The sequence below is a fragment of the Schistocerca gregaria genome, chromosome 2, assembly GCF_023897955.1.
Source record: "Schistocerca gregaria isolate iqSchGreg1 chromosome 2, iqSchGreg1.2, whole genome shotgun sequence".
Taxonomy (NCBI): Eukaryota; Metazoa; Arthropoda; class Insecta; order Orthoptera; family Acrididae; genus Schistocerca; species Schistocerca gregaria.
The window spans coordinates 938,307,654-938,333,034 of NC_064921.1; the positions used below are offsets into that span (position 1 = coordinate 938,307,654).

At 44.9% G+C, this 25,381-nt stretch overlaps 1 protein-coding gene across 2 annotated transcripts in view; it reads right to left on the minus strand.

Moving 5' to 3' along the window:
* Positions 1-25,381, minus strand: part of LOC126335381 (mannose-P-dolichol utilization defect 1 protein homolog) — a 408,518-nt gene that overhangs the window by 263,479 nt on the left and 119,658 nt on the right. For both annotated transcript variants that reach the window (XM_049998599.1, XM_049998600.1), the window contains exon 4: positions 21,043-21,175. In XM_049998599.1, the coding sequence (XP_049854556.1) occupies positions 21,043-21,175 (133 nt within the window). The remainder of the gene's footprint in view (positions 1-21,042; positions 21,176-25,381) is intronic.

A 25,381-nucleotide genomic window follows, 5' to 3' on the forward strand; every position in this document is an offset into this window, starting at 1 on the left:
CGGCAACGCCAATATAAAACAACAAATGCCTGGTGTAGTTGTTAGATCGGTTATTGCTGCTACAATGACAGGTTGTCAAGATTTCAATGAGTTTGGATGTGGTGTTATAGTCGGCGCACGAGCGATGGGACACAGCAGCTCCGAGATAGCGATGAAGTAGGGATCTTCCCGTAAGGACATTTCACAAGTGTTCTATGAAAATCAGGAATCCGGTAACACATTACATCTCCGACATCGCTGCGACCCGAAAAAGATCCTGCAAAAACGACGACTGTAGAGAATCGTTCAACGTGACAGAATTGCAACCTGTCTGAAAATTGCTGCAGATTTCAAGGCTGGGCTATAAACAGGTGTCAGCGCGGTAAACCATTCAACGAAACATCATCGATTTGGGCTTTCGGAACCGAAGGCCCACTCGTATGCCCTTGATGACTGCACGACAAAAAGCTTCAAGCCTCGCCTGGGCCCGTCAACACTGACACTGGACTGTTGATGACTGGAAACATGTTGCCTGGTCGGACGAGTCTCGTTTCAAATTGTGTCGAGCGGATGGACGTTCAAAATGGTTCAAATGGCTCTGAGCCCTGTGGGACTCAACATCTGAGGTCATCAGTCCCCTAGAACTTAGAACTACTGAAACCTAACTAACCTAAGGACATCACACACATCCATGCCCGAGGCAAGATTCGAACCTGCGATCGTAGCCATCGCGCGGTTCCAAACTGAAGCGCATAGAACCACACGGCCACACCGGCCGACTCAAGATGGACGTGTATGGGTATGGAGACAACCTTATGAATCCATGGACCCTTCATGTCAACAGGGGACTGTTGAAGCTGATGGAGGCTCTATAACGGTGTGGGGCGTGTGCAGTTATATGGGGACCCCTGATACGTCTATATACGACTCTGACAGGTGACACGTGCGTAAGCATCCTTCTGGACACCTGTGATCACCTGCATCTCTTCATGTCCACTGTGCATTCCGACGCAACTGGGGCAATTCCAGCAGGACAGTGCGACACCCCACACGTCCAGAATTGCTACAGAGTGGCTCCAGGAACACTCTTCCGAGTTTAAACACTCCCTCTGGCCACCAAACTCCCCAGACACGAACATTATTGAGCATATCTGGGATGCCCTGTTCAGAAGAGATCTCCAGCCCCTCGTACTCTTACGGATTTGTGGACAGCCCTGCAGGATTCGTGGTGTCAATTCCCTCCAGCACTACGTCAGACATTAGTTGACTCTATACCACATCGTGTTGCGGCACTCCTGGGCGCTGGCGGAGGCCCTACACGATATTAGCCACATGTACCAGTTTCTTTGGCTCTTAGGTGTATATAATTAGTTAAAGAGGTCCTGTAGTCACGATCACTCAATAGGAGGCACAATCTTTAACACGCCCCTGCCTTAGAATGTGTGTGTACTAGCAAGTGGAACACGCCTCGCAGCCACAGGCGCCCTAACTCACGACCAGCAGCTGGCCGCATTCGCCACGCCGGCTCCTTATGATCAATACATATGCGCGTGGTCGCCATTAGCACCGACACACGCCGGGCGATACCTGGTGCCGCTGCGCCGCTTTTATTATGCAAATGCCCGAAGCCATAATTCGATACCTGCTCGTCTTACAGCCGGGCCCGGCTGGCCCGCGGTAGCCGACGGGTAATCCTACTCCACGTTAAGTGGCCGCCACGCCACTAACATTTTCCGCCGCTGCTCCCGTAACGTAATAACGCTCGCCGAGTTACTGCGCGCTAAACACACATTTCAGTCAAACATATCATGTGAGCCCACCGTACGCGGACCACCTCGAGATGCAATATTTAGGCAGTGATACTGGACCTGTCAAACGGTCTATCGTTTTCCGTTTCGAGCGCCCACATTCGGATGTTGGTGGTCGCAGTTCCAAGAACGCACTGGTGCACGGAGTGATACGCCCTACACAACGTAAAAATACTGAGCCAAGAGTCGTACCACATGACAGACACCATATAAAAACAAATGACTGATAATGTTACAATGTTCGCATACCTCGAATTAAGTTTCTGACTAATAAATACATACGTGTTATTTTACCACAGTTTTCGCGATCGAGATGTCAGATTACACGGACATACGAACAACACAGGGTATACCGTCATTTAGAGCAAAAATTGAGATAAAGAATAAATGGTCAGAAATGAATATTTAATTTCTTATCGTCATCAACAAGTTATGCTTAACAACAACGCCTTAAGCTCAAAGAACTGTTCAAAGCGACCATTGGCAATATCGCTATGACATGCGTTACAATGAAGCATAAAGCTTTACCAAACTCTCTCAAACAGTGTTGATGCTACCAACGATTTCGTCTTCACTTCCTACTAGTCATCATCATCATCATCATCATCATCATCATCAAATAGGCGATCGAGGATCCTGTAGATCCTGCGCCGACCTCACAATGCTTCTCCATAGATGGCAATTTTGTGCACTTTGGATCCAGTTGTCACAGACTCCTAGCTGGTAAAGGTCCATCCTATTCCGAGGAAAATTTGTGAGAATTTTTGGGGGAAAATGTCCCCTGGCAGTGTTACAGGCGCTGCGCAGGGTTAGTCCAGTAGTGGGGCTGCCACTGTTCTGCCCTGAGCTGGCAGGATTTCTTTTCAGGGTTTACTCCCTTAGGAAAGCGGGCTCCACAACGTCTCTTGAGTCTTCCTTGCCCTCTTCGTTGGAGATAGAAAAGAAAAATGAAAGACACCTTCCGACCTCGAAACCTAATACCATTGGGGTCGATACCGTTGGGGTCGAAAAAGTAAGAGTTGGCCAAGGGAGGCCGATAGGAAAGGAATCATAAGTCTGACACAAGTAAGGAGAAGTTATGTACTTCCTACGAGTACACGAATTTATGTGATCCTAGATAAAAACTGTTCGGATGTGAAACCAGGCGATCGCGCTGGCCGTGGAACATGACATCCTCTCCAATCCGAGGATAAGGGGCACTATAGCTCACGGACAGTAATATAGAAGTGGGGTGTATAGCGGAAAGTTCCTTCCGTCGTCTCTCGGTGGTTCTGTGGCATGGCGCAAAGCCGAATTCGAGACTAAGAACCGATTCGTATGTTCTCTGCGACGCGAGACAAATTACGCAGCGTCCTGCCCCACAGACATAATTGGGAACGTTTATTGACGGACTAAAATTAGTTCTCTGCTGTGCTATACTATCAACTCAGTCTAAATTAGGGTAGCTAACCACGCTTTGACCCGCAAGAGAGGGATTAAATTTCTCACTTCTCAAATGTCAGAGCCCTGTAACAATCCAACTTATTTCAAAAAGGTTCCAAGATCCGACCATAGGACTACAATATGTACGCCGCTTCCAGTTCCTACACCGGCTCCAACTGGTTCCTATAAACTTTCACTCACCATTTCCAAAACAGCTAAACAATTACTATGCAACTTCAATATGGGAAAATGTCACACAGAACGTTACTCTCAAATTTACAGCAAGTCTGTTTCGTTCGTGGATCATCACCGTCCAACCAGGTCCTGGCTCCGCAATCAGATGTAGAAACGCTGCCCCCGACGTAAAAGCAACACTCGCCTAGAAAACCGAATGAAGTCTAAACGAAATTCCACGCTGGCTCTCAGGAACGCACTTCCCATGCTTGAAAAAAATCTCTACTGGATAAATACCCAGGATCACCAGTTACTGACTTCACTAACACAGTTTGGAACATCCCCCCCCCCCCCCCCTGAGGGCGCAACACCACTTGCACCTGCAAGATCGGCCGATTCCTAGATTTCACGAGCAGCACACAGTTATACAAATTTGTTTGAGAACAGCGCCTCTCGGGCAATCAGACTCAATAGCCAGGCCGCAGAAACTTCCTTCCGCCACACAGAGATCACACAGGCACGGTCAGGAAATGATATATTATACAACACTCGTGTTGAAGTCGCATATTCCCGTGGGAAACAAGAGGCACGGTTTTCAACAACTGTTAATGCACGTCACGAATGAACAACATGCAACGGAACCATTCAAACTGTTTGCAACCAACATGATCCCATTAGTTATCTAGTAAAATTCCAGTCCAATAGTTTATAGAGATTCGTTGCTGGTCATCGGACAGGATCGTGACCTATGGATTTTCCTAATTCCAGACGTCGGCTGAATACATCATCACGGTTGAAACAGACCTCATTCGAGAAGAATACAAATTGTAGGATCGTTCGGCACTACTGACGCTGGTTAACCTGCTGACAGAACTGAACTATGGCTTCAAAGATGTTTGGCTGCACTGCTTGCAAATGCTATTTATTATGATGAAGAGTTTGCCTCCGTAGCTGAGTGATCAGCGCGGCTGACTGCACATTGGGGTCAGATTCGATTACCGAGCGGTTCCGAGATTTTATCCGCTTGGGAACTGACTGTTGTGTTCACCTCATAATCACAATCATCATCATCGACGCACGAATCGCCGATGTGGCAGCCGAACAACTCCAGATGGGATCCTCCGGCCAATAACGTCGTACAATAATTTCATTTTTATTATGAAGTGTGCACCTGCTGCTCCAATAGCGCCATCTTGTGTTCTTCGAGGTAGGCACCTCTCCGGTAAGCTGACGGGTGCTTAGCTATATCAGCAAACGGCAAAAACGTTCACCCGAGCCCGGTTCCAGATTGCCGATCTAACAGCTTCGAGGGGCAACAAAAATTTGACTTTCAGTGTATCATATGATTACTGGCCGAATTTTAAAATTTAAAATGCTGTCATAATCTATTCATTAAGCGTGAAGGGATCAGAAGTTTAATGCTGTCTTATACATAGGAGTTCGATTCTTTAAAGAACTATGGGTGGAAGGAGGAGTGGGCCAGATTTTACAGATTGATGGATGTTAACTCCCTCCATCTAACATCTATCCCACAAATTTTACTGTGAGAACATTTTTTTGTCGGGATCCCTGGAAAGGCCTGCGTGACCTGTATGACCCAGTTCACGCCCCTCCAATTATTTGCGTGTTGCGAAACTCGTCTCTGTACATTCATTCGGCCTTCTGGGCACTGCACCGCACATTAACCACAATTCTGGAAGTTCCTTACTGAATAACGTCCAGTCAAAAACTGTAAGTTGTTGTAATCTCTATCGTGTGTACGCCCACATGCACAGCTGACTTACGGTTTCGAATAGCCCAAATTATTGATTTCGAACCATTTTTTCCTTAATACTTATTTGATGGTTGTCTACGTATTGTGTAATTTTGACCTTAAAAGTTTGGGACACCCTGTATAGCAATTACACTAATTATAAAGATCAAATACAGTGTAAATGTGGACTCCACTGACAAAATTTCAAATGTTGTTCTGGGAGTTGTCTCCGGTGCTTCTTTACACAGATATTTATTTCTTTGATTTCTTATTCCTATGTCTTTTAGCATCTGTTCCATTCGCTTACGTTGTTCACAACGGTACTGCCCACTTTACCTTCCGTTAGTTTTATTTTAACAGTGATACACGGAAGTATGGGTAAGTTTACCGTTGAGGAATTAGTCCATAAGCACTTCGCTTATGGGTTAGCTGAAAGCAATGAAAGAGCACCACAAAGACGTTATGCTGAGTTGTTCCTGTATCGACGGCAACCACGTGACAGTATTTCTGCATCTGTACGACGATGCCAACGGGAAACCGTTTGTCTAACGTGAAACAAAAATAATTTAGCACGGAAAGACTTCGCTTCTCGGACGTATAACTCGCTAAGTCATCCAGATTTATTGGTTTATTTTTGTTAGAGCGAACGAAGTAAACAATAATTGCCCCTGTTCCAACGTTAGGTTTGTTTTACCCGAAATTCAATCGTCAAAACACTTCAGGCAGTTTTCAAATTAGCTGATGAGTATGAATTGTATGTCGAAATAAGTTAGTTTTTTGTGAAATCATTTCGTTTCGTTTTTAACTTAGACACTGTAACTGGTTGCGCAAAGACGGTGGAATTAGAAATTTTCACGTTATCATATTGTCCTGTATAATTATTTGCTGAACTTGTTGCAGTCGACAATGATGCGCGTACAGCGTCGCTGGAAATCGTTCACAGTTCAAAAGATAGAATCGAAGTAACAATACCAACGAATCTGACAATAAAATAAAGATTTCAATTTCTCTAGCCCAACATACGAGAAACGTGGAATATTATGAAAAGTATGAACAGCTATTTGGATGCGCATTCGATTGGAATGAATATAAGGATACTCGGTAAAAACAATTTGCCGAAATTTGATGCTGAAAAGAACTGACTACAAAAACTAATTCCTGATAAACAGTAATATATTGTACATCTACAACAGTAAGTTTTAGAAGAAAATGTAATTATCGTTCTGTATAAAAATTCGAGACATCGAAATAACAGTTTTTCCCCAGTATCGTTGAACACGATAAAACTATTTCGGTACGCTCTATTTCACGTTACACTTTTTCCGCTGCATATTAATAGCACATAAATGCCCACTACTACTGAAGTCGACACTAACCAATACCACTATGAAAGTGATCCTTTTCATCACACCATGAAAACAATCACTTTCATAATCACTTTGAACCCTCCCCCCTCCCCCTCCCTCATCACTACCACGACTATAAATAACTATAGCAATCTCCCGATTAACAGGATTAATGCAGATCCTAGAGCGCAGTCCGTAGCTCGTTGTCTAGTCGTTAGCGTTGCTGCCTCTGAATCACGGGGTCCAGCGGTTGATTACCGGCCGGTTAGGGGTTTTTCTCTGCCCAGGGACTGTTGTGTTGTCCTCATCATTACATCATCATTCCGGAAAGTGGCGAGAGTGGGCTGCGAAAAGTTTGGAAATTTATACAGGCGCTGGCAACGTCGTCGTTGGTTGAGCGCCCCACAAACCAATCCCACCACCACCACCGAGAGAGCACGAATAACCGAATAATACAAACAATACAAATAATGCAAATCAACATTTTTCACCGGAAATTGTTACTAACTATAATCACAAAGCATGCTGCTTGTTACATTCGAAAGCCCACTGCATTACTTTCGCGTTACTCGCTGGAAACTGCCAACTTATTTACAGAATTACACTTCGTGTCACTTGCTTCCACTTCACTTTTGGTCATTCACCATTCATTTTTTTCTGCTTCTGTGTTTCACTCACTCATTCACACACAACGGTTCTCATTATCCAGAGAGTCGAAACATCGGTACAGTGAAACGAATTTCGCACTGAATGCTCCAATATCACATCAACGCATTTGAGCGCTTCGATGTGGATGATAACCACGCACGGGTTCGCTATGTCCGCGTCCCTTAGCTGCCCAAATCCCGGTTCGTAGACATTGCTATTTAACCACTCGCGTATATTTTCGTCATCTGCGTCTCCATAACCAGAAATTTGTGGTTTAAACGGAACTATTATTATAACGGAATATTTCAATCTTCGTTTTCAGTGTTTCGAAAATCGCTGAACTATCCACGAATAATGCGCACCTGAGTTGTTGGAAACTTCCTGTATACCAATACTGCAGCAACGACGGCGACCACCACCAACCACATCGTCGTCTACTCGCCGAGCTATGATCACTTCGCAGGTACATATGACTGGCCCGACGAATATAGGTCTATTAAAACTCAATACGTATGCTGGACAGCGGATGTTCCACAGAAACGAAAGTACAAGGGCTCTTCTTCCCTCCCCCAACCCGCCCCAATGTCCGATCAGACGCGAAATGGAAACAACAGAGAAAATTAAAAACGTATTCACAACATTTTGCTATACCTTCCAGCTATGTCTCTAATAGCCGCCGCTCCGACTTACACATTTGTCGTAACGAGGTACCAACTTTCCAATGCGCTCTTTATAGAAGACAACCGCCTGTGCTTACAGGGTATTCTCTACGCTGGTCTGAAGCGCGTTGTCTGTGCCACAATCCAGTCAGCTCTTAATGCGAGCAAAGAGGTGAAAATCAGAGGGATCCACGTTATCAAACACTTCCCGTCGAAAACGGTGCAAGAGCGTCTGTATTATAACTGCATTGTGCGACGGAGTGCTGCCACAAAGGACGAGTCTGGTGACAACAATTCTTGTCGGTTGTTCTACACTGACCTACGTAGACGTTGAAGAGTCACACTGCATGAGGCTGGAGTGATGGTCGTGCCAAGTTCCATTAATTCCACCAACAAAACTGTTTTTAGGGCCCAGAACACAGTAACCGTACAGTTTGGGGTGGAGATCATTCGCTTGCACTTCTTTGTTTTACCTCCAGTTTCTTAATGAAGCACATACAACAATGCATCGGATAGGATCAGCAGCACTATAGGAGAGTTCACTGACGATGCAGTGCCGGCACGAGTGACCGAGCGGTTCTAAGCGCTTCAGTCTGGAACCGCGTGACCGCTACGGACGCAGGTTCGAATCCTGCCTCGAGTATGGATGTTTGTGATTTGCTAAGGTTAGTTAGGTTTAAGTAGTTCTAAGTTATAGGGGACTCATGACCTTAGATGTTAAGTCCCATAGTGCTCAGAGCCATTTGACGATGCAGTTGCGTACAGGAAAGTATCGTCGTTGGGCTACCGTGAGGAACTGCAGAAATGGAGTAAAGAATAGCAACTCCCTTTGAATGTGGATAAATGTAAGATAACAGCTACAATAAAAGCGAAGAACCGTGTAGTACCTAGTTACAAAATGGATGGTGAACAGCCTGAGCACGTCACATAGTGTAAGTATTTAGGAGATGTGCAATTTGACGAGATCGAAAGGACCGTAAAAAGTCTTCATCGCACATAAGAAATTGCAACAGAAATGCCTGGTGAATGTGAACGGGAATTCTTGGAAGAAAGAAGACGCAGTTATCGCGAAAACCCCGGAGTACCAGTCTTCGAGAACGACAGTACGACATTGCCGCCAAACTATACGTCACGTAGGATTGTACGAGAACAACGTAAGAGAGATCAGAGCGCTTTACAGAGGCATACAAAGTTACATTTCCCTCACTCAATGCGCGAATGGAAGACGAAAGAAAAAGAATGATACTGGTACGATGTACCCTCCGCCATGCACAGTACAGTTGCTTACTGAGAATTTACGAACTAAGGCCGGTATTATACTATCAAATTTCTTTGTCGAATATCTTTGTCCAATATCTTTGTCAAAGATATTTCATGGTGTAATAGGGAAATTTGTCAAATGTCGTCCAATATTTGATCAAATCTAGGACCTCGCTGTAGATTTGATCAAAGAAGTCGCTTGTCTTCTGTTCATTGCAATGTCACATGTTACCACACGGAGCGCTAGCATCGCTGCAACATTCTGTCGTCTGTAGTGTTTTAATCAAGATTGCGGTAAATACAATTGGTGTGTGCTGACAACTACAAAATTAATAGAGATGTATGAAGCTGATGAGGCGCTTTACAACGTGAGGCACGCTGAATACAAAAATAGATTAAGAAGACTGGAGACCTGACCTGACCTGACCTGACCTGACCTGACCTAACCTAACCTAACCTAACACTCTCCTGTAGCAAGGAGTCGGAGTGTTACAGTGAGCCTGTCTTCTGCAGATGTAGCAGTTCTTAAGTGAATATTGTGCTTTGTGATATGAGGAAACACTTCACTGACAACATACAGAAATGTATGCTCCTCCATTCTTAAGTAATTGATGTACGACTTGACGTCATCCACTATAAGCTCACGTAACAAGTTTTGTTGAATGCTTTTATCGTGTCGTCGTAAAACCCACGGCTTCACGCAGGTATGTTTACTTTTTTTTTACCCGCTTCTCTTCCGCAGATGCGCACAGTGCAATTGTGGTACGTGCAACTGCTGCGGTTAATAACAAGTAGTTGGTGTCAGCCATCTTGGACTTCGACGAAAAATATGATGACAGTGTAATACCCCTTCATGCGCTACGTCAAAGATCTTTGTCAAATATATTTGACGGAATATTTGATCACATCTTTGATCAAATCTTTGACAAAGAAATTTGAGAGTGTAATACCGGCCTAACCTACCATGATATTACTGCACTTGGCCATTGTCAGAAAAACGTGGTGATCTGAGACTAGCGAAAGCGCACCGCACTGTCAGTGCTTTCAGGCCAGTTAGGCATGTACTATCAACCCCGATTACGCGCTTACTCACGATAAGCCGACTGAAGCACTCTCACTCCCAGGTGCAATAATACTGTGCTCGACTAATAGACGTAGACACACTACAAGAACAACAACAGTCGCTAGAGGCGGCGGCATGCCCGGCGCAACAGCAGGCGTCTCAGCAGCGGCCTCTATCAGCAAATTAAGCGAAAAATTACGGCGGACGGCGGCCAGAGCTGGAGTGGACGCAGGCGGCGGGCGGCAGCGGGCAGCTAGGCGGCGTGGTAATTACCGTGCAGAGCGCCTCGGCCGGCGGCCTCTGAAGACCAGGCCAGACGCGCAAGTCCCGCCGAGGGCCGGAGGAACCCCCGCGGGGCGGCCGCCAAACTGTGATGAATCGCCGCCACCCCGCCGAGATAATCTCAACACCGCACCAATTTCAAATTAATTTACCACACCATCCGATATGCTTGACGGGGATCCCACAATTTCGTATAGGAGCTTTGTGCCGGCTGCCGCTGCTCGCCGCCGCGCTGCTGCCGCGACCGCGACTACCTAATGGCGGGCGGGTGAAAAACGCACGGCTGCGAAATTAGGCTAACGATCACAACGCTGCAAGGGGTTCGCGCCAAAACACTGCCACGAGGATGAGGTTGTGCTCGCTTGGGTAACCCTAATCGATCGGCTGGTGTCTGCATTGTGTACCCATTCGGTAACTCTGCTTCTGCTGTGCAGTTCCGGCCCAAATCCACCCTAACAGAGATGTGTTTAATGATACATAGACGGTCCCTAACTACATTCATGGAATTTTACACCGCCGAATGATTACATTTACAGGTCAATAGCATAAGTGGTTCTGAGGTACCAGCTATCTATCTATCCATGCTGAAACACCCTTACTAGCATCAAGCGAGGTGGCGCTGTGGTTGGCACAGTGTCCTCGCGTTCAGGTGGACGGCGGTTCAAACCCGAGTCCGGCCATCAGGATTTAGGTTTGCCGTGTTTTCCCTAAAACGCTTCAGGCAAATGCCGGGGTGGCTCCTTTGAAAGGGAATGGTCGACTTCCTTCCCCATCTTTCCACAATCCGATGAGACCTATGACCTCGCCGCTTGCCGGCCGGAGTGGCCGAGCGGTTCTGGGCGCTACAGTCTGGAACCGCGCGACCGCTACGGCCGCAGGTTCGAATCCTGCCTCGGGCATGGATGTGTGTGATGTCCTTAGGTTAGTTAGGTTTAAGTAGTTCTAAGTTCTAGGGGACTTATGACCACAGCAGTTGAGTCCCATAGTGCTTTGAACCATTTGAACCTCGGCGCTTGATCACCTCCCCCGAATCAAAAAATCACTCCGTCGTCGGGCCACGAGTGGCCTACCGGGACCATCCGACCGCCGTGTCATCCTCAGTGGAGGATGCGGATAGGAGCAGCGTGGGGTCAGCACACCACTCTCCCGGTCGTGAGGATGGCATTCTTGACCGAAGCCGCTACTATTCGGTCGAGTCCCTTCTCGTACCAGCACATCCCACAGGTGCTCCAGTGAAGACAAGTCCGGAGGGTGTGCTAGCCAGGGAAGTTGCTGCACGTGTTGCAGAGCACGTCGAGTTTCACGGGTGGACGAGCATTGTCCTGCTGGAACAACACACCACCTCCCTGTTGTAAGAACGGCAAAAGAACGGGTCTAAGAACATTCTACACGTACCGATCGCTAGTTAGCGTCCCCTCCAGAAACACAAAAGGTGAACGAGAGTTCTAACTTATCTCACCCCTGACCATAAGGCCAGTGGTGGGGCCTGAGGGTCTTGGACGAATGCACTATCCGAAACAGCGTTCACTGGGTCTACATTGTACACGCAAATCACCATAACTTGCGTACAGTCTGTTCTCACTGCTGAAAACCGCAGCGCGCCATTCCATCTTCCAAGTGTTCATCTGGCGGCACCAATCAAGCCGTGAACGTCGATGCTATGGCACGAATGGAAGACGGGTTAGAGGCGTGCGTGCCCATAGTCTCACTGTAACAATCAGTTCGCAACAGTTCGTGTTACACTGGGCACGCAAGCCCTCTTATCTCAGCTGTGGTAGCTGTACGATCTGCCAATGTCTCCTTTACAGTACGACGATCCTGTCGGACTTCTGTTATGGGTGGACGTCGAGAACCTCATCTGCGGATATAGGTTGTTCACGTGACCATTGATACGCCCATCGATGCACAACTGACGCAAAACGTCCCACTTAGAAGGGCACAATTTGACCCCTTTCAAACTCGCTCAGTTGGCTGTATGAAGCAATAGTGGGTCTCTGTGGCATGGTTGCCTGCTCCCTTCACACGTTTGCACCAGACTGAGCCTTCTGACTGCGAGCACTCACAATTAAAGGGTGGACAAAGATGGCGCTCTGGTAGCTATGACACTACGCTATCTGTTGGCGGACGACGTATAAACCATTATCAGTATGTCTACGCCATACACCTTGATCGGATCACTATCGACGCCGTCCTTCCAGGTGTACCAATTTCTTATTCACGCAGTTTCCTTTAAAGATTAACTTCATACAAAAGGTGCTTCAGAATTCATTATTCCTGAAGAAACTAGTGTTCAGACTTAAAACTCTAGTTAACACAAAATACTCCCATTGCGAAAAAAAAAGAAAAATCCGCTCTCGCCATCTTCGTCACAAGAGGCTGGCGAGTCTAAACTACTGGACCCTAAAACTGCAACACCATGACGTTTAGCAAATAAGACAGTCGTACATATTGAGCGTTAACAGTATAGTGGAAAGAATACGTGGTTTAATTTGAAAGTGACTTTGGGGGGAACATGGTGCAGATTTTTTCAATGGTGAGAGCTATGGAAATCGCGGTGTCCCGGAAAACAGTCGAACACTATGGGGCCTTGCATTATCTTGTTGACAGATGATACGCTGACGTCGGAGATAGGGCACAGCCGCCGTTCTTAATATGTAGAAATGTAGCGTCCGTTGTCCACATCACCAGTAATGAAAACCAAAGATGATGGTATTGTGTACCCAATGTCACTGCATACCATCACGCCAGCTGCTGATCCTATATGACGAATGCAATAGCAGAGAGAATAATGTCCGTCCTCGCTGGCACTAGTAGCATGGGGCCGTTACGATCATGCATGGCGATGCCTACGGCAAGTGGGCCCATCTGTAGTTGTTCGCCGTCTAGTGTCTTTTATTTGGCGACTCTTATGCGACTTGCGCGTCGATGATAGTGAAATGATGAGAAAAAAACAATACCCAGTCCCCGAGCCGATAAAGTCTCCGACCCGGCCGGGAATCGAACCTGGACGCCCTGCACATCAGTCAGCCGCACTGACCACTCAGCAACGGAGGCGAACAACGAAAACAGCAATACCCCAGAACAACAACCGCAGTCTCCATCTGCCACGACCCTACAGCCGTCGAATTCCGGTAGATGTTTCTCCTTCTTATACGACACACAAAACGATATTCTCAGGAAGATCTGACAAACAACTGCGATTTCTGAACGAGAAACTCGCTGCGATATTTTTTCTTATAACTGGTATATCATAACTAATAATGAAGACCGAGAGGGTTGAAACTATATGATAATAGATGCAAGAAGTTCCAGTAAACATGGGTCCGCAAATGAAATTTTTGCAACATAACTTCGTAAAATAAAGAACAAACCGCCTTCAGTCACAAGTTGCATTTATTTATTGCACTATGCATTTCGAGCCCTGGAGGCTCATCTTCAGGGCTCGAAATGCATAGTGCAATAAATAAATGCAACTTGTGACTGAAGGCGGTTTGTTCTTTATTTTACGAAAGTAAAACAGTCGCGGACGAAACACTGGTAAACAATGGATAAAATTAAGACATAACTTCGAATGTATAGCCGCCGACTTCTGGCTAAAACTTTGTCCTAGTTAGTACAAATGTAACTGAAGTGCAACGTTTTCCATTAACTCCCCAGCTAACTGGCCTCAAAGACCCTTGCTTCGACATGCATCTTCTCCTGTGAACTACAAACATCAAAAAAAGTTTTGCATCCCCTCGGTTCCAAGAGTTTCGGAATCTGTACAGAAAATTGAATTAGAGATCATCATAAAAATCATTTCCGCCCTTTTTATTGCTCATGAAAACATACACATTGCAAGTTGTACCACCATTCATCGAGGCCTTCAGAGGTGGTGATCCAGATTGCTGTACACATCGGTACCTCTAACACCCAGCAGCACGTCCTCTTGCACTGATGCATGACTGTATTCGTCGTGGCATACTATCCGTAAGTTCATCAAGGCACTGTTGGTCCAGATTGTCCCACACCCCAACGGCGATTCGGCGTAGATCCCTCAGAATGGTTAGTGGGTCACGTCGTCCATTAATAGCCCTTTTCAATCTATCCCAGGCATGTTCGATAATTTTCATGTCTGGAGAACATGCTGGCTACTCTAGTCGAGCGATATTGTTATCTTGAAGGAAGTCATTCGCAAGATGTGCGCGATGGGATCGCGAATAAGTCCTCCATGAATACGAATGCCTCGCCAATATGCTGCCGATATGGTTGCACTATCGGTCGGAGGATGCCAGTCACGTATCGTACAACCGTTACGGCGCCTTCCATGACCACCAGCGGCGGATGTCGGGCCCACATAATGCCACCCCAAAACATCAAGGAACCTCCACCTTACTGCACTCGCTGGAAAGTGTGTCTAAAGCATTCAGCTTGACAGGGTGGTCTCCAAACACGCCTCCGATTGCTGGCTGAAGGCATATGCGACACTCATCAGTGAATAGAACGTGATGCCAATCCTCAGCGGCCCATTCGGCATGTTGTTGGGTGCATCTGTACCGCGCTCCATTTTGTCGTGGTTGCAAAGATGGACCTCGCCATTGACGTCGGGAGTGAAGTTACGCATCATACAGCCTATTGCGCACACTTCTGAGTTGTAACATGACGTCCTATGGCTGCACTAAAAGCATTATTCAAACGTGGTGGCGTTGCTGTCAGGGTTCCTCCGAGTCATGATCCGTAGGTAGCAGTCATCCACTGCACTAGTAGCCCTTGGCCGGCCTGAGCGCAACATGTCATCGACAGTTCCTGCCTCTCTGTATCTCCTCCATGCCCGAACATTATCGCTTAGGTTCACTCCGAGACGCCTGGACATGTCCTTGCTGAGAGCCCTTCCTGGCACAATTTAACAATGTGGACGCGATTGAACCGGGGTATTGACCGTCTAGGCGTGGTTGAACTACAGATAACACGAGCCATGTACCTCCTTCCTGGTGGAATGACTGGAACTGATCGGCTGTCGGACCCCCTCCGTCACATAGGCGCTGCTCATGTATGGTTGTTACATCTTTGGGTGCGTTTAGTGACATCTCTGTATAATCAAAGGGACTGTGTCTGTATTATAACATCCACAGTCGACGTCTATCTTCAAGAGTTCTGGGAACCGGGGTGATGCAAAACTTATTTTGATGTGTGTATTAGCTCCCTGATCTGAAGCAGAACGCTGGCTGGATAATAGCACCACGTTGAGCTGTTACCAAGTATTCGGCTCTGAAAAACAAAACTGCGATCTGCAGTTTCTAAAGCATAGGAGGTACCGTAAAATGAGTGCGTCTGCGCTAAGATGATGAAGTCAGTCTACGAAACTCGGAAGGGGAGATAAAATTCCGCACCCAGGCGGGGCTGGAACTGCCTTCGTCCATTCACCCGGCTCCGCGACAGTGCTTGAAGTACGTCAAAGACTTGGGAGTCTTGGAAAATCGGCGATGCAGCTGCAAAATGCTTAAGCTGTTTCTCGATCACGAGTATTCTCCACGTTTCAGCCACATCTACAGTTAGTAACACATTTACATTTGGTGCTATCGCCTACCAGAATTAGTTGTAACCTAACGACAAGAGAAGGTTACCTGGCGTTACATAAATGCTCTGAATACTCCGCTAAGTGAAAGCTTTGCAGAGTGCCACACTATTCTGGAATTTAGGGATAAAAACCTCATACCTCTGAGGCAGCTGACAAAGGGAATATTCCAGTTTGTAAAAAATGTCTTCAGAAAATGGGAGCGGATGCAGCTTTCCATCTCAATTACAACGGCGATCTCTCCCCCACACTTAAAGCACATGCATTTTTACTCAAGGTTAAATTAAGGGTGACTTAAAAAGAAAGAATAGATTTTAGTTGTTTATTACAAACAAGACAGAAACACATTGCGAGTGTCACTGCATAGAGGGAAGTTCGAAGTCTTACGCTCGCACAGAGTATAGCATACACTATGCACTGCTCGAGAAAATTTAAACGGTATCCATTTGAAACCACACACTGATCAACAAGTTCCTGTTTACTGAATCGGCAACTTGAATAATTCGATTTGTCAAATCTTTAAGAGTAGCTGCCATAAGTGAATAAGAATATCTATCATGTACCCCCAAAGCAAAAAATCTCAAGGTGCGAGGTCTGGTGACCTGGGAGGGCAAAAACAATGGACAAGAACTTGGTTGTCCACCTCTTCCAGTTCAACGTTATGAGATGGTTTTGTTAAGATAACGCCGCATCTTAAGTGAGGCGGCCATTACTTTGTGAACAGAAACGGTACAAAACACATTCACTTTCGGTGAGTGTCTTTCATGTTCGACGACTGAGACAGGATTTTGTGACAATCAAGATTCTTACGTTATGGCCGTTTACTTCACCCGATAGATGAAACGTCGAATCGTCCGAAAACGTGAGTCGTTCGGGAAAAAAAACGTCCTCTGCTATATCCTGGAGAATGGAAATGGAAAATTAATACCTAATGTTACGGTTGCCGGGACGCAATTGCTGCAGTAATTCCAGCATACGCAGGCGTCGTTTCAGAACAGGTCACACCGTTTTTCTAGAAAGTTTCAGTTCCTGGCCGGCCCGTCTTGTGGACTTCCGAGATCTCCGTATGACGGTATCTCGTATACGCTCGAAATTTTCATCAGACGTGCGTGGCCGACCTGTGCTCTTCCCTCTGCATACGCAACCAACTTCCAAAAATTTTGTATCCAGTCATAAATCTGCTTATGCACAGGTGGCTTCTTGCTGAGTGCAGCATGCATGTTGCACTTCAAGAGTGAATTAACTTCGCGCAAATTCCAACACAAAAATTATTTCTCTTGGGGGAGGCTTGCGTGCCTCAACGATACAGGTAGCCGTACCGTAGGTGCAACCACAACGGAGGGGTATCTGTTGAGGGGCCAGACAAACGTGTAGTTCCTGAAGAGGGACAGCAGCCTTTTCAGTAGTTGCAGGGGAAACAGTCTGGATTATTGACTGATCTGGCCTTGTAACAATAACCAAAATGACCTTGCTGTTCTGGTACTGCGAACGGCTGAAAGCAAGAGGAAACTACAGCCGTAATTTTTCCCGAGGGCATGCAGCTTTACTGTATGGTTAAACGATGATGGCGTCCTCATGGGTAAAATATTCCGGAGGTAAAACAGTCCCCCATTCGGATCTCCGGGAAAGGACTACTCAAGAGGACGTCGTTATCAGGAGAAAGAAAACTGGCGTTCTACGGATCGGAGCGTGGAATGTCATATCCCTTAATCGGGCAGGTAGGTCAGAAAATTAAGAAAGGGGAATTGATAGCTTAAAGTAAGATATAGTGGGAATTAGTGAAGTTCGGTGGCAGGAGGAACAATACTTTTGGTCAGGTGAATAAAGGGTTATAAATACAAAATCAAGTAGGGGTATGCAGGAGTAGGTTTAATAATGAACAAATAAAATAGGAGTACGGGTACGTTACTACAAACAGCACACTGAACGCATTATTGTGGCCAAGATAGACACGAAGCCCACGCCTACTACAATAGTACAAGTTTATATGCCAACTAGCTCTGCAGATGCCGAAGAAAATGATGAAATGTATGATGAGATAAAAGAAATTATTCAGGTAGTGAAGGGAGACGAAAATTTAATAGACATGGGTGAAAAGAAGGTTGTAACCATGGAAGAATCCTGGAAATACTACAAGGTATCAGATAGATTATATAATGGTAAGACAGAGATTTAGGAACCAGGTATTAAATTGTAAGGCATTTCCAAGGGCAGATGTAGACTCTGACAACAATCTATTGGTTATGAGTTGTAGATTAAAACTGAAGAAACTGAAAAAAGGTGGGAATTTAAGGAGATGGGATCTGGACAAACTGATTAAACCAGAGGTTGTACAGAGTTTCAGGGAGAGCATAAGCGAACAACTGTCACAAATGGCGGAAAGAAATACAGTAAAAGAAGAATGGGTAGCTTTGAGGGATGAAACAGTGAAGGCAGAAGAGGATCAAATAGGTAAAAAGACGAGGGCTAGTAGAACTCCTTGGATAACATAAGAAATACTGAATTTAACTGATGAAAGGAGCAGATATAAAAAGGCAGTAAACGAAGCAGGCAAAAAGGAATACAAACGTCTTAAAAATGATATCGACAGGAAATGCAAAATGGCTAAGTAGGGATGGCTAGAGGACAAATGTAAGGATGTAGAGGCTTATCTTACTAGGAGTAAGATAGATACTGCCTACAGGAAAATTAAAGAGACCTTTGGAGAAAGGAGAGCCACTTGCATGAATATCAAGAGCTCAGATGGAAATCCAGTTCTAAGCAAAGAAGGGAAAGCAGAAAGGTGGAAGGAGTATATAGAGGGTCTATACAAGGGCGATGTACTTGCGGACAATATTATGGAAATGGAAGAGGGTGTAGATGAAGATGAAATGGGAGATATGATACTGCGTGAAGAGTTTGATAGAGCACTGAAGGACCTGAGTCGAGACAATGTCCCCGGAGTAGACATCATTCCATTAGAACTACTGACAACCTTGGGAGAGCCAGTCCTGACAAAACTCTACCATCTGGTGAGCAATATGTATGAGACAGGCGAAATACTTCAAGAAGAATATAATAATTCAAATCCGAAAAGAAGGCAGGGTTGACAGATGTGAAACTTACCGAACTATCAGTTTAATAAGTCACAGCTGCAAAATACTAACGCGAATTCTTTACAGACGAATGGAAAAACGAGGATATAAGATGAACATCAACAAACGCAAAACGAGGATAATGGGATAAAGTCGGGTGATGCTGAGGGAATTAGATTAGGAAATGAGACACTTAAAGCAGTAAAGGAGTTCTGCTATTTGGGGAGCAAAATAACTGATGATGGTCGAAGTAGAGAGGATATAAAATGTAGACTGGCAATGGCAAGGAAAGCGTTTCTGAAGAAGAGAAATTTGTTAACATCGAGTATAGATTTAAGTGTCAGGAAGTCTTTTCTGAAAGTATTTGTATGGAGTGTAGCCATGTATGGAAGTGAAACATGGACGATAAATAGTTTGGACAAGAAGAGAATAAAAGCTTTCGAAATGTGGTGCTACAGAAGAATGCTGAAGATTAGATGGGTAGGAGGTATTGAATAGAATTGCGGAGAAGAGGAGCTTGTGGCACAACTTGACTAGAAGAGTGGAACGGTTGGTAGGACATGTTCTGAGACATCGAGTGATCACCAATTTAGTATTGTAGGGCTGCGTGGAGGGTAAAAATCGTAAAGGGAGACCAAGAGATGAATACACTAAGCAGATTCAGAAGGATGTAGGCTGCAGTAGGTACTGGGAGATGAAGAAGCTTGCACTGGATAGAGTAACATGCAGAGCTGCATCAAACCAGTCTGAGGACTGAAGACCACAACAACATGTAACACAAGTTAAACCTGATTTTACTTTTTTAATCACCCGTTACATACAATCATCTTGACACAGTACTTGAGGCGTCCACCTGACCGCCGTCAGCTGAGAATGCTGTTTGCTAAATGTGGCCGGAAACTGATCCCTACCACGAATGGCAGTTTTTTTTAAACGCTTGCTCCAGAACTAGCGCTGTTCTCTTCGAACATAACGTGAAGGTACAACGCCACAGGGGTGGCAGCTGACAGAAACGATTAATCCTACAGAGTAAGTACCTCTGTCGGGCGGCTTACGCTACCTCGGACGCGGCTGCTACCACATGCTCAGAGCGTACCAGTGTCTTTAAAGGTAGAAAGGATTTAGAAAAGATATACCAGAATTGTGTTTCGTTCGCCAGCCAAGATCAAGATCAGAGCTTTCGATGGCTCGGTTGAACATTATCTAGAACTAAGGTTGTCCAGTGTTTACAAAATCCCTTTCTTTTGTGGGAAAACTTGTACTGACCAGATGATTCGCACTGCTCACAACAGATGTGTTCAGCACCATCGCCGCACACTATACCACAAGTGAGTATCAGTAGCCGAGGAACACAGAATGATGTATGACAAGAGATAGTAGTTCGTTTTTCTGTGGCGTATACATCAGTCAAAAAAGCGATTCTGGTACCTAGAGTCCATGATTTTTGTTAATTACACCTTTTGCATTGAATTTCCATAAAAACTTTCATCCATTAACGCATATTTCTTTATATCTAACTGTGACGTGATACACCAGTTTTCATCGATTTAGCTTTAAAATTATTTTAATGTATCGAAATATTTTCTCAAAAGTTTTCATCCCCTATTTCACCTTTCAGAGGTTAAAATCTTCAAAAATGTTGAAATATGTATTTTTTTACTATTGATTTAGAAATCAAGCACTACTTTTCGGAGGTCTAGCTTCAAAATTGCCGTAATAGCAACATTTTTCAAAAAATCCTTCATCCCCTGTTTCACATCCTTAGGGGTGGAATTTCGAAAAAATACCTTCTTAAACGACAGAACAATACCCTCTTCCAATTTCAAGTTTCTGTTCTTATCAGTTTGAGCTGTGCGATGTGAGAGAGCCGGTCACGACATTGCCTTTTATATATGTCATATACCTCGGCCTCTTTTTACTCATTAGGTAGATCAATCATAAAGTTCTGCACAGAGGAACCTCACCAGAACCGGTCAGTGTGTCCAGACTGACCAGGTGTCTGTCATGATTTGGTACTCACCTGAATGGAAATCCCCGGGTGAAGCTGTAGGAGGCGCTGGAAGTGATGGCGGATAGTTCTAGCAAAACACTCGCAAAGCTGATTCCCTCAGCGCTCTTAGCGTTCAGGATCTTCGTGATCTGCGGAACTTTCACTGCAAAAAGAAACGAAACACATCAGCGGTACATCTAGGTACTTTACTTTCCTATAGTGTACTGTGCAACTCAAAATACGAGTTGACAAATTGTTTCACCACAGAAACACTGAAAGAAAATGTAGCTCATCTTTGGCCGGTTGGTAACATCAGAATTAAATCAGGAGACTTTTTATCCTTCCGTATGAATGTTAGGGCCTACTTATATTTGTGCGTATTAATGCCAAGGCACACCAAAATTTCCTGATTACAGAATTTTACTCAAAGCTGTCACTATTTTCTGTAAAGTGCAGCAAAATCGCATGGCATTGTTGGCTGGGACACATCAAGGGATAGGTTCAGCCACCTATAAGGAAAAGGGTTTCTTCCCCACGCACACTGGATTTCCTTGCGGATATGAGTGAGTTGTGTGTTGTGTGTATATGGGGAGTGTAGTAGAGTGTAATGGATGAGTGTGCAGTGTGGTGTCATGTTTATGATGATGAGAGAAGGGAGAGATCCAGTGCCGACACGTAGCCTTCTCCTCTCGCATAGCACCACAGGGGCCGCAGAGTTAATGCCTCTGTCCGACGGCCGTATCATTACCACATGCACTCACTTCATGAGACACTGTGGAAACGTTTGGAGTTGAATCTAGGGCATTGGCGCAAAGACTGATGAGCCGAGACCCACTTGAGGGCGGGGAGTAGGCCTGCGTGCGTTAGTGATCTCGGCGAGGTAGCGAGCGATAGAAAGCCTATAATGTGCGGCACTGCCTTAGCTGGTGTTTCAAGCTGCGGTACGCCTATACTTTCTCAAACGATAGTGCGTCAAGTTTTGTCGCCCTTCAGCTAAATTTGAAGCTCAGGCTGCAGCAATTCCGGAAGAACCATTTAAATAAAATGCGCTAAGCAATATCATCTATGTTATACGACTAATTTTCATATTTAAAAAAAAGTGGCGGGGGGGGGGGGGGGGAGGAGGGGGCTGTATTCTAAGGCCAATCTCGACCTAGCCACCCTTTGACATCACAAACTGGCGATGATATTTCGTTTATAAATACTATCTACGAAGAGCCCGCTGGACTACTGACGATATTTCAGAGTATTGCACAGCGCATACCTTTTATATGAGTGTTTTGACCAGATTACGTATATATGAGTGACGTAAACGAACAACTTTTAGGTGTATGGTGAAAGTCTGCTAATGCCCCGAACAACACTGCTCTTCGTTATCAACACGTTTCAGCCAAAACATAAAAAAGTAGTCGCTAGCTCCCTATTCATCAGAACCAGTACCAGCTGAATTTTTCCTTACTACTGTGAACGAAGAATGAGGTGAGAAGTCGCTTTTGCGCCGACCGAAATACGAGTAGAACAAAGAAAAATCGCAGCATTATCACAGCTTAAGATTTCAGAAAACGTTTTATGTGGTTGGAAGGTAGTCGAAACAAGTGGATAACTCTCTCTCTCTCTCTCTCTCTCTCTCTCTCTCTCTCTCTCTCTCTCTATCTATCTATCTATCTCTCCCCCCCCCCCCTCCCTCCCTCCTTTGTGAGGTCTAACTCTGACACCACGTGGCATTGCTCAAACATAAAAGCACAAACATCTCGTAAAGGCATTTAAAAACATTTAAGACCTCCTTTACTGTTTCAAACGTTCCATCATCTGCCCGCCCCACAAAGTTTAGAGTGTACAAGCAATCATTCCACAAATTGTTGTCATGTGTCGTGACAAAAAACGGTGTGGTTATAAGCAATACATACGCGGAAAAATGGTAACGGTTTCCTTCGTTTACATTTGTTCCATAAAGAGCTAATGCGTGTACTGATACGATACGAGTTCTCCACTTTTGAACTCCAGTACATCTATCAGGTTTGAATCCTCAGGAAAACAGTTGTACCCAGCGACTGCATTCATTGCAATAGTAAAGGGTAAAGCAATCAGTTGCAGATGATGTTTATAGCATATCTAGATTTCGGTCAGTGTGTGGCCAACTTCACTGTATTAAATGTAAATTAAAGCCACTTGCATATGCACACAGTCCCAAATTGGCTATTGATGTCAGGCATGAATAGTAGAGTTCGGATATGTACATAGAAAGTTTTATTGTTGACTATGTTTGCAAATATTTTATGTTTGGAACTGTGTTGGAAATTCAGCATTTGCTAACTTCGATGTTTATTTCGAAATAAGGTGATGGGATAACTGTACGGCATTTTTTTCAAGCATCGTCAAATCGAGTTAAGCCATGATGGTATTCACGTTACATATTATGCATCGTTATTCCACTATCAAGCTACGTGCCAGGAGGAAAATTTTGAACCAAGGACGATTCAGAAAGCAAAAAATGGTTCAAATGGCTGTGAGCACTATGGGACTTAACATCTGAGGTCATCTGTACCCTATAACTTAGAACTGCTTAAACCTAACTAGCCTAGCGACGTCACACACATCCATGCCCGAGGCAGGATTCGAACCAGCGATAGCAGCGGTCGCGCGGTTCCAGACGGTAGCGCCTAGAACCGCTTGGCCACCCCGACCGGCTTCAGAAAGCACCTAGGTCTGTCAGTTAAAAAATATATAAATAAAACAACAAGGCAGAAACCGATCTGATACCTCACTACGATTTACATTTAAAGATCATTACATTAGATTATAATTTATCGAAAATGTTGTATATTCTCAAATGCCATTAGATGGAGACTATTTCAGCGAAGTGAGAGACAGTGCGATAGCGGAAACCGAGAGATGTTGACCTCCAAATAAGTTCGATTATGGGCCATCAACGACGACCAAAATTAGAACTAGTACACTCAATTCCTTAACAAAGTAGAACGGATATAAACTAGTTCTTTACTCCGTGAGTCCTGTAATAACTCGCAAAAGCATATGAAGTGTGCCTTTAGACCTTACATGACTCCCCTGAAGAAAATATGGGACAGCGTCTGAAGTTTGTGATTTTATGCAAAAACTAGTGCAAAGGAAAACAGATGTTATGCAGCAAATACAAGTTAAATCGAATCGTTCATTAAAGAAATATAATTGCAGCCATCAGGCTGTTATATTCGCTAGTCATATCGCCAGTCAACTAGTGCTCTTCAATCACTGCAAGCGCCTGTTGATCTGGAAAAGATCCAGCACTGGAACATTACTGAAAAACGGCATTCAGGAAATTTTCAATTTAAAAAAGCCAAAATTCTACTTTTGTGGCATTAATGCATTGGTATCATATTGAGAAATGCCTCGCCAGATGAATAGAAGTTTGTTTTACCTCTGGTATTTTATCGCCATGAAATATTCATTAATTTGTGAATATCGCGCACTGATTAATTCTCCCAAAAATTGTTTTAAAGCAGCTAGCGGACGTTCGGTTTTCAATTGATATTCTTCACCTGCCTATCAAGTCATCCATCTCCTGTTTCCCAGTTATACCAGCGTAAACAAAGGTTAAGAAAGCTAAATAATTGTTCAATGAACTAGTCTTATTCGTACAACAGACTCAATACTGATCTAAGAAGCAAAATTTTATTGTGGAACCAATCCCTAGAGGCCGATAAAGCCTTCCTGAAGAAAGAAAGCTTTCGAGCTAACGTCACAAAGAATTAGCTCAATTACATGTCGCTGAGGAAGAAAGTGACCGTGTCACTGTTAACGAAATTATCGTGGCAATTCCCTAGTGCCGAATCGAGTTAGGGGCAGGGAAGCGCTTCTGCGTTTCATCTCATCTCTCCCTGAAATGCAATTCTTCACGAACTCAAATCCTGTCCCGCCAACTGTCAAATGGTTCAAATGGCTCTGAGCACTATGGGACTTAACATCTATGGTCATTAGTCCCCTAGAACTTAGAACTACTTAAACCTAACTAACCTAAGGACAGCACACAACACCCAGTCATCACGAGGCAGAGAAAATCCCTGACCCCGCCGGGAATCGAACCCGGGCGTGGGAAGCGAGAACGCTACCGCACGACCACGAGCTGAGGACAACTGTCAAACGGATCATTTCAGTATCAATTTGAAGAAAGCCAGAACTTAACACGGATACTGCCTAGTTGCACCCAGACCCATTCGTCGAAAAATCTCACAGTTCAACTAACGGAAAAAATTAGTGCATCTGGAAAGACGATGTCGATTTTGATCCGTGACGGCATATGCCACCTGGGTGGCATAGATGTACTGATACTGGTTTCAGCGTAGTCCGCCAACAGACAGCTTAGAGATATAGC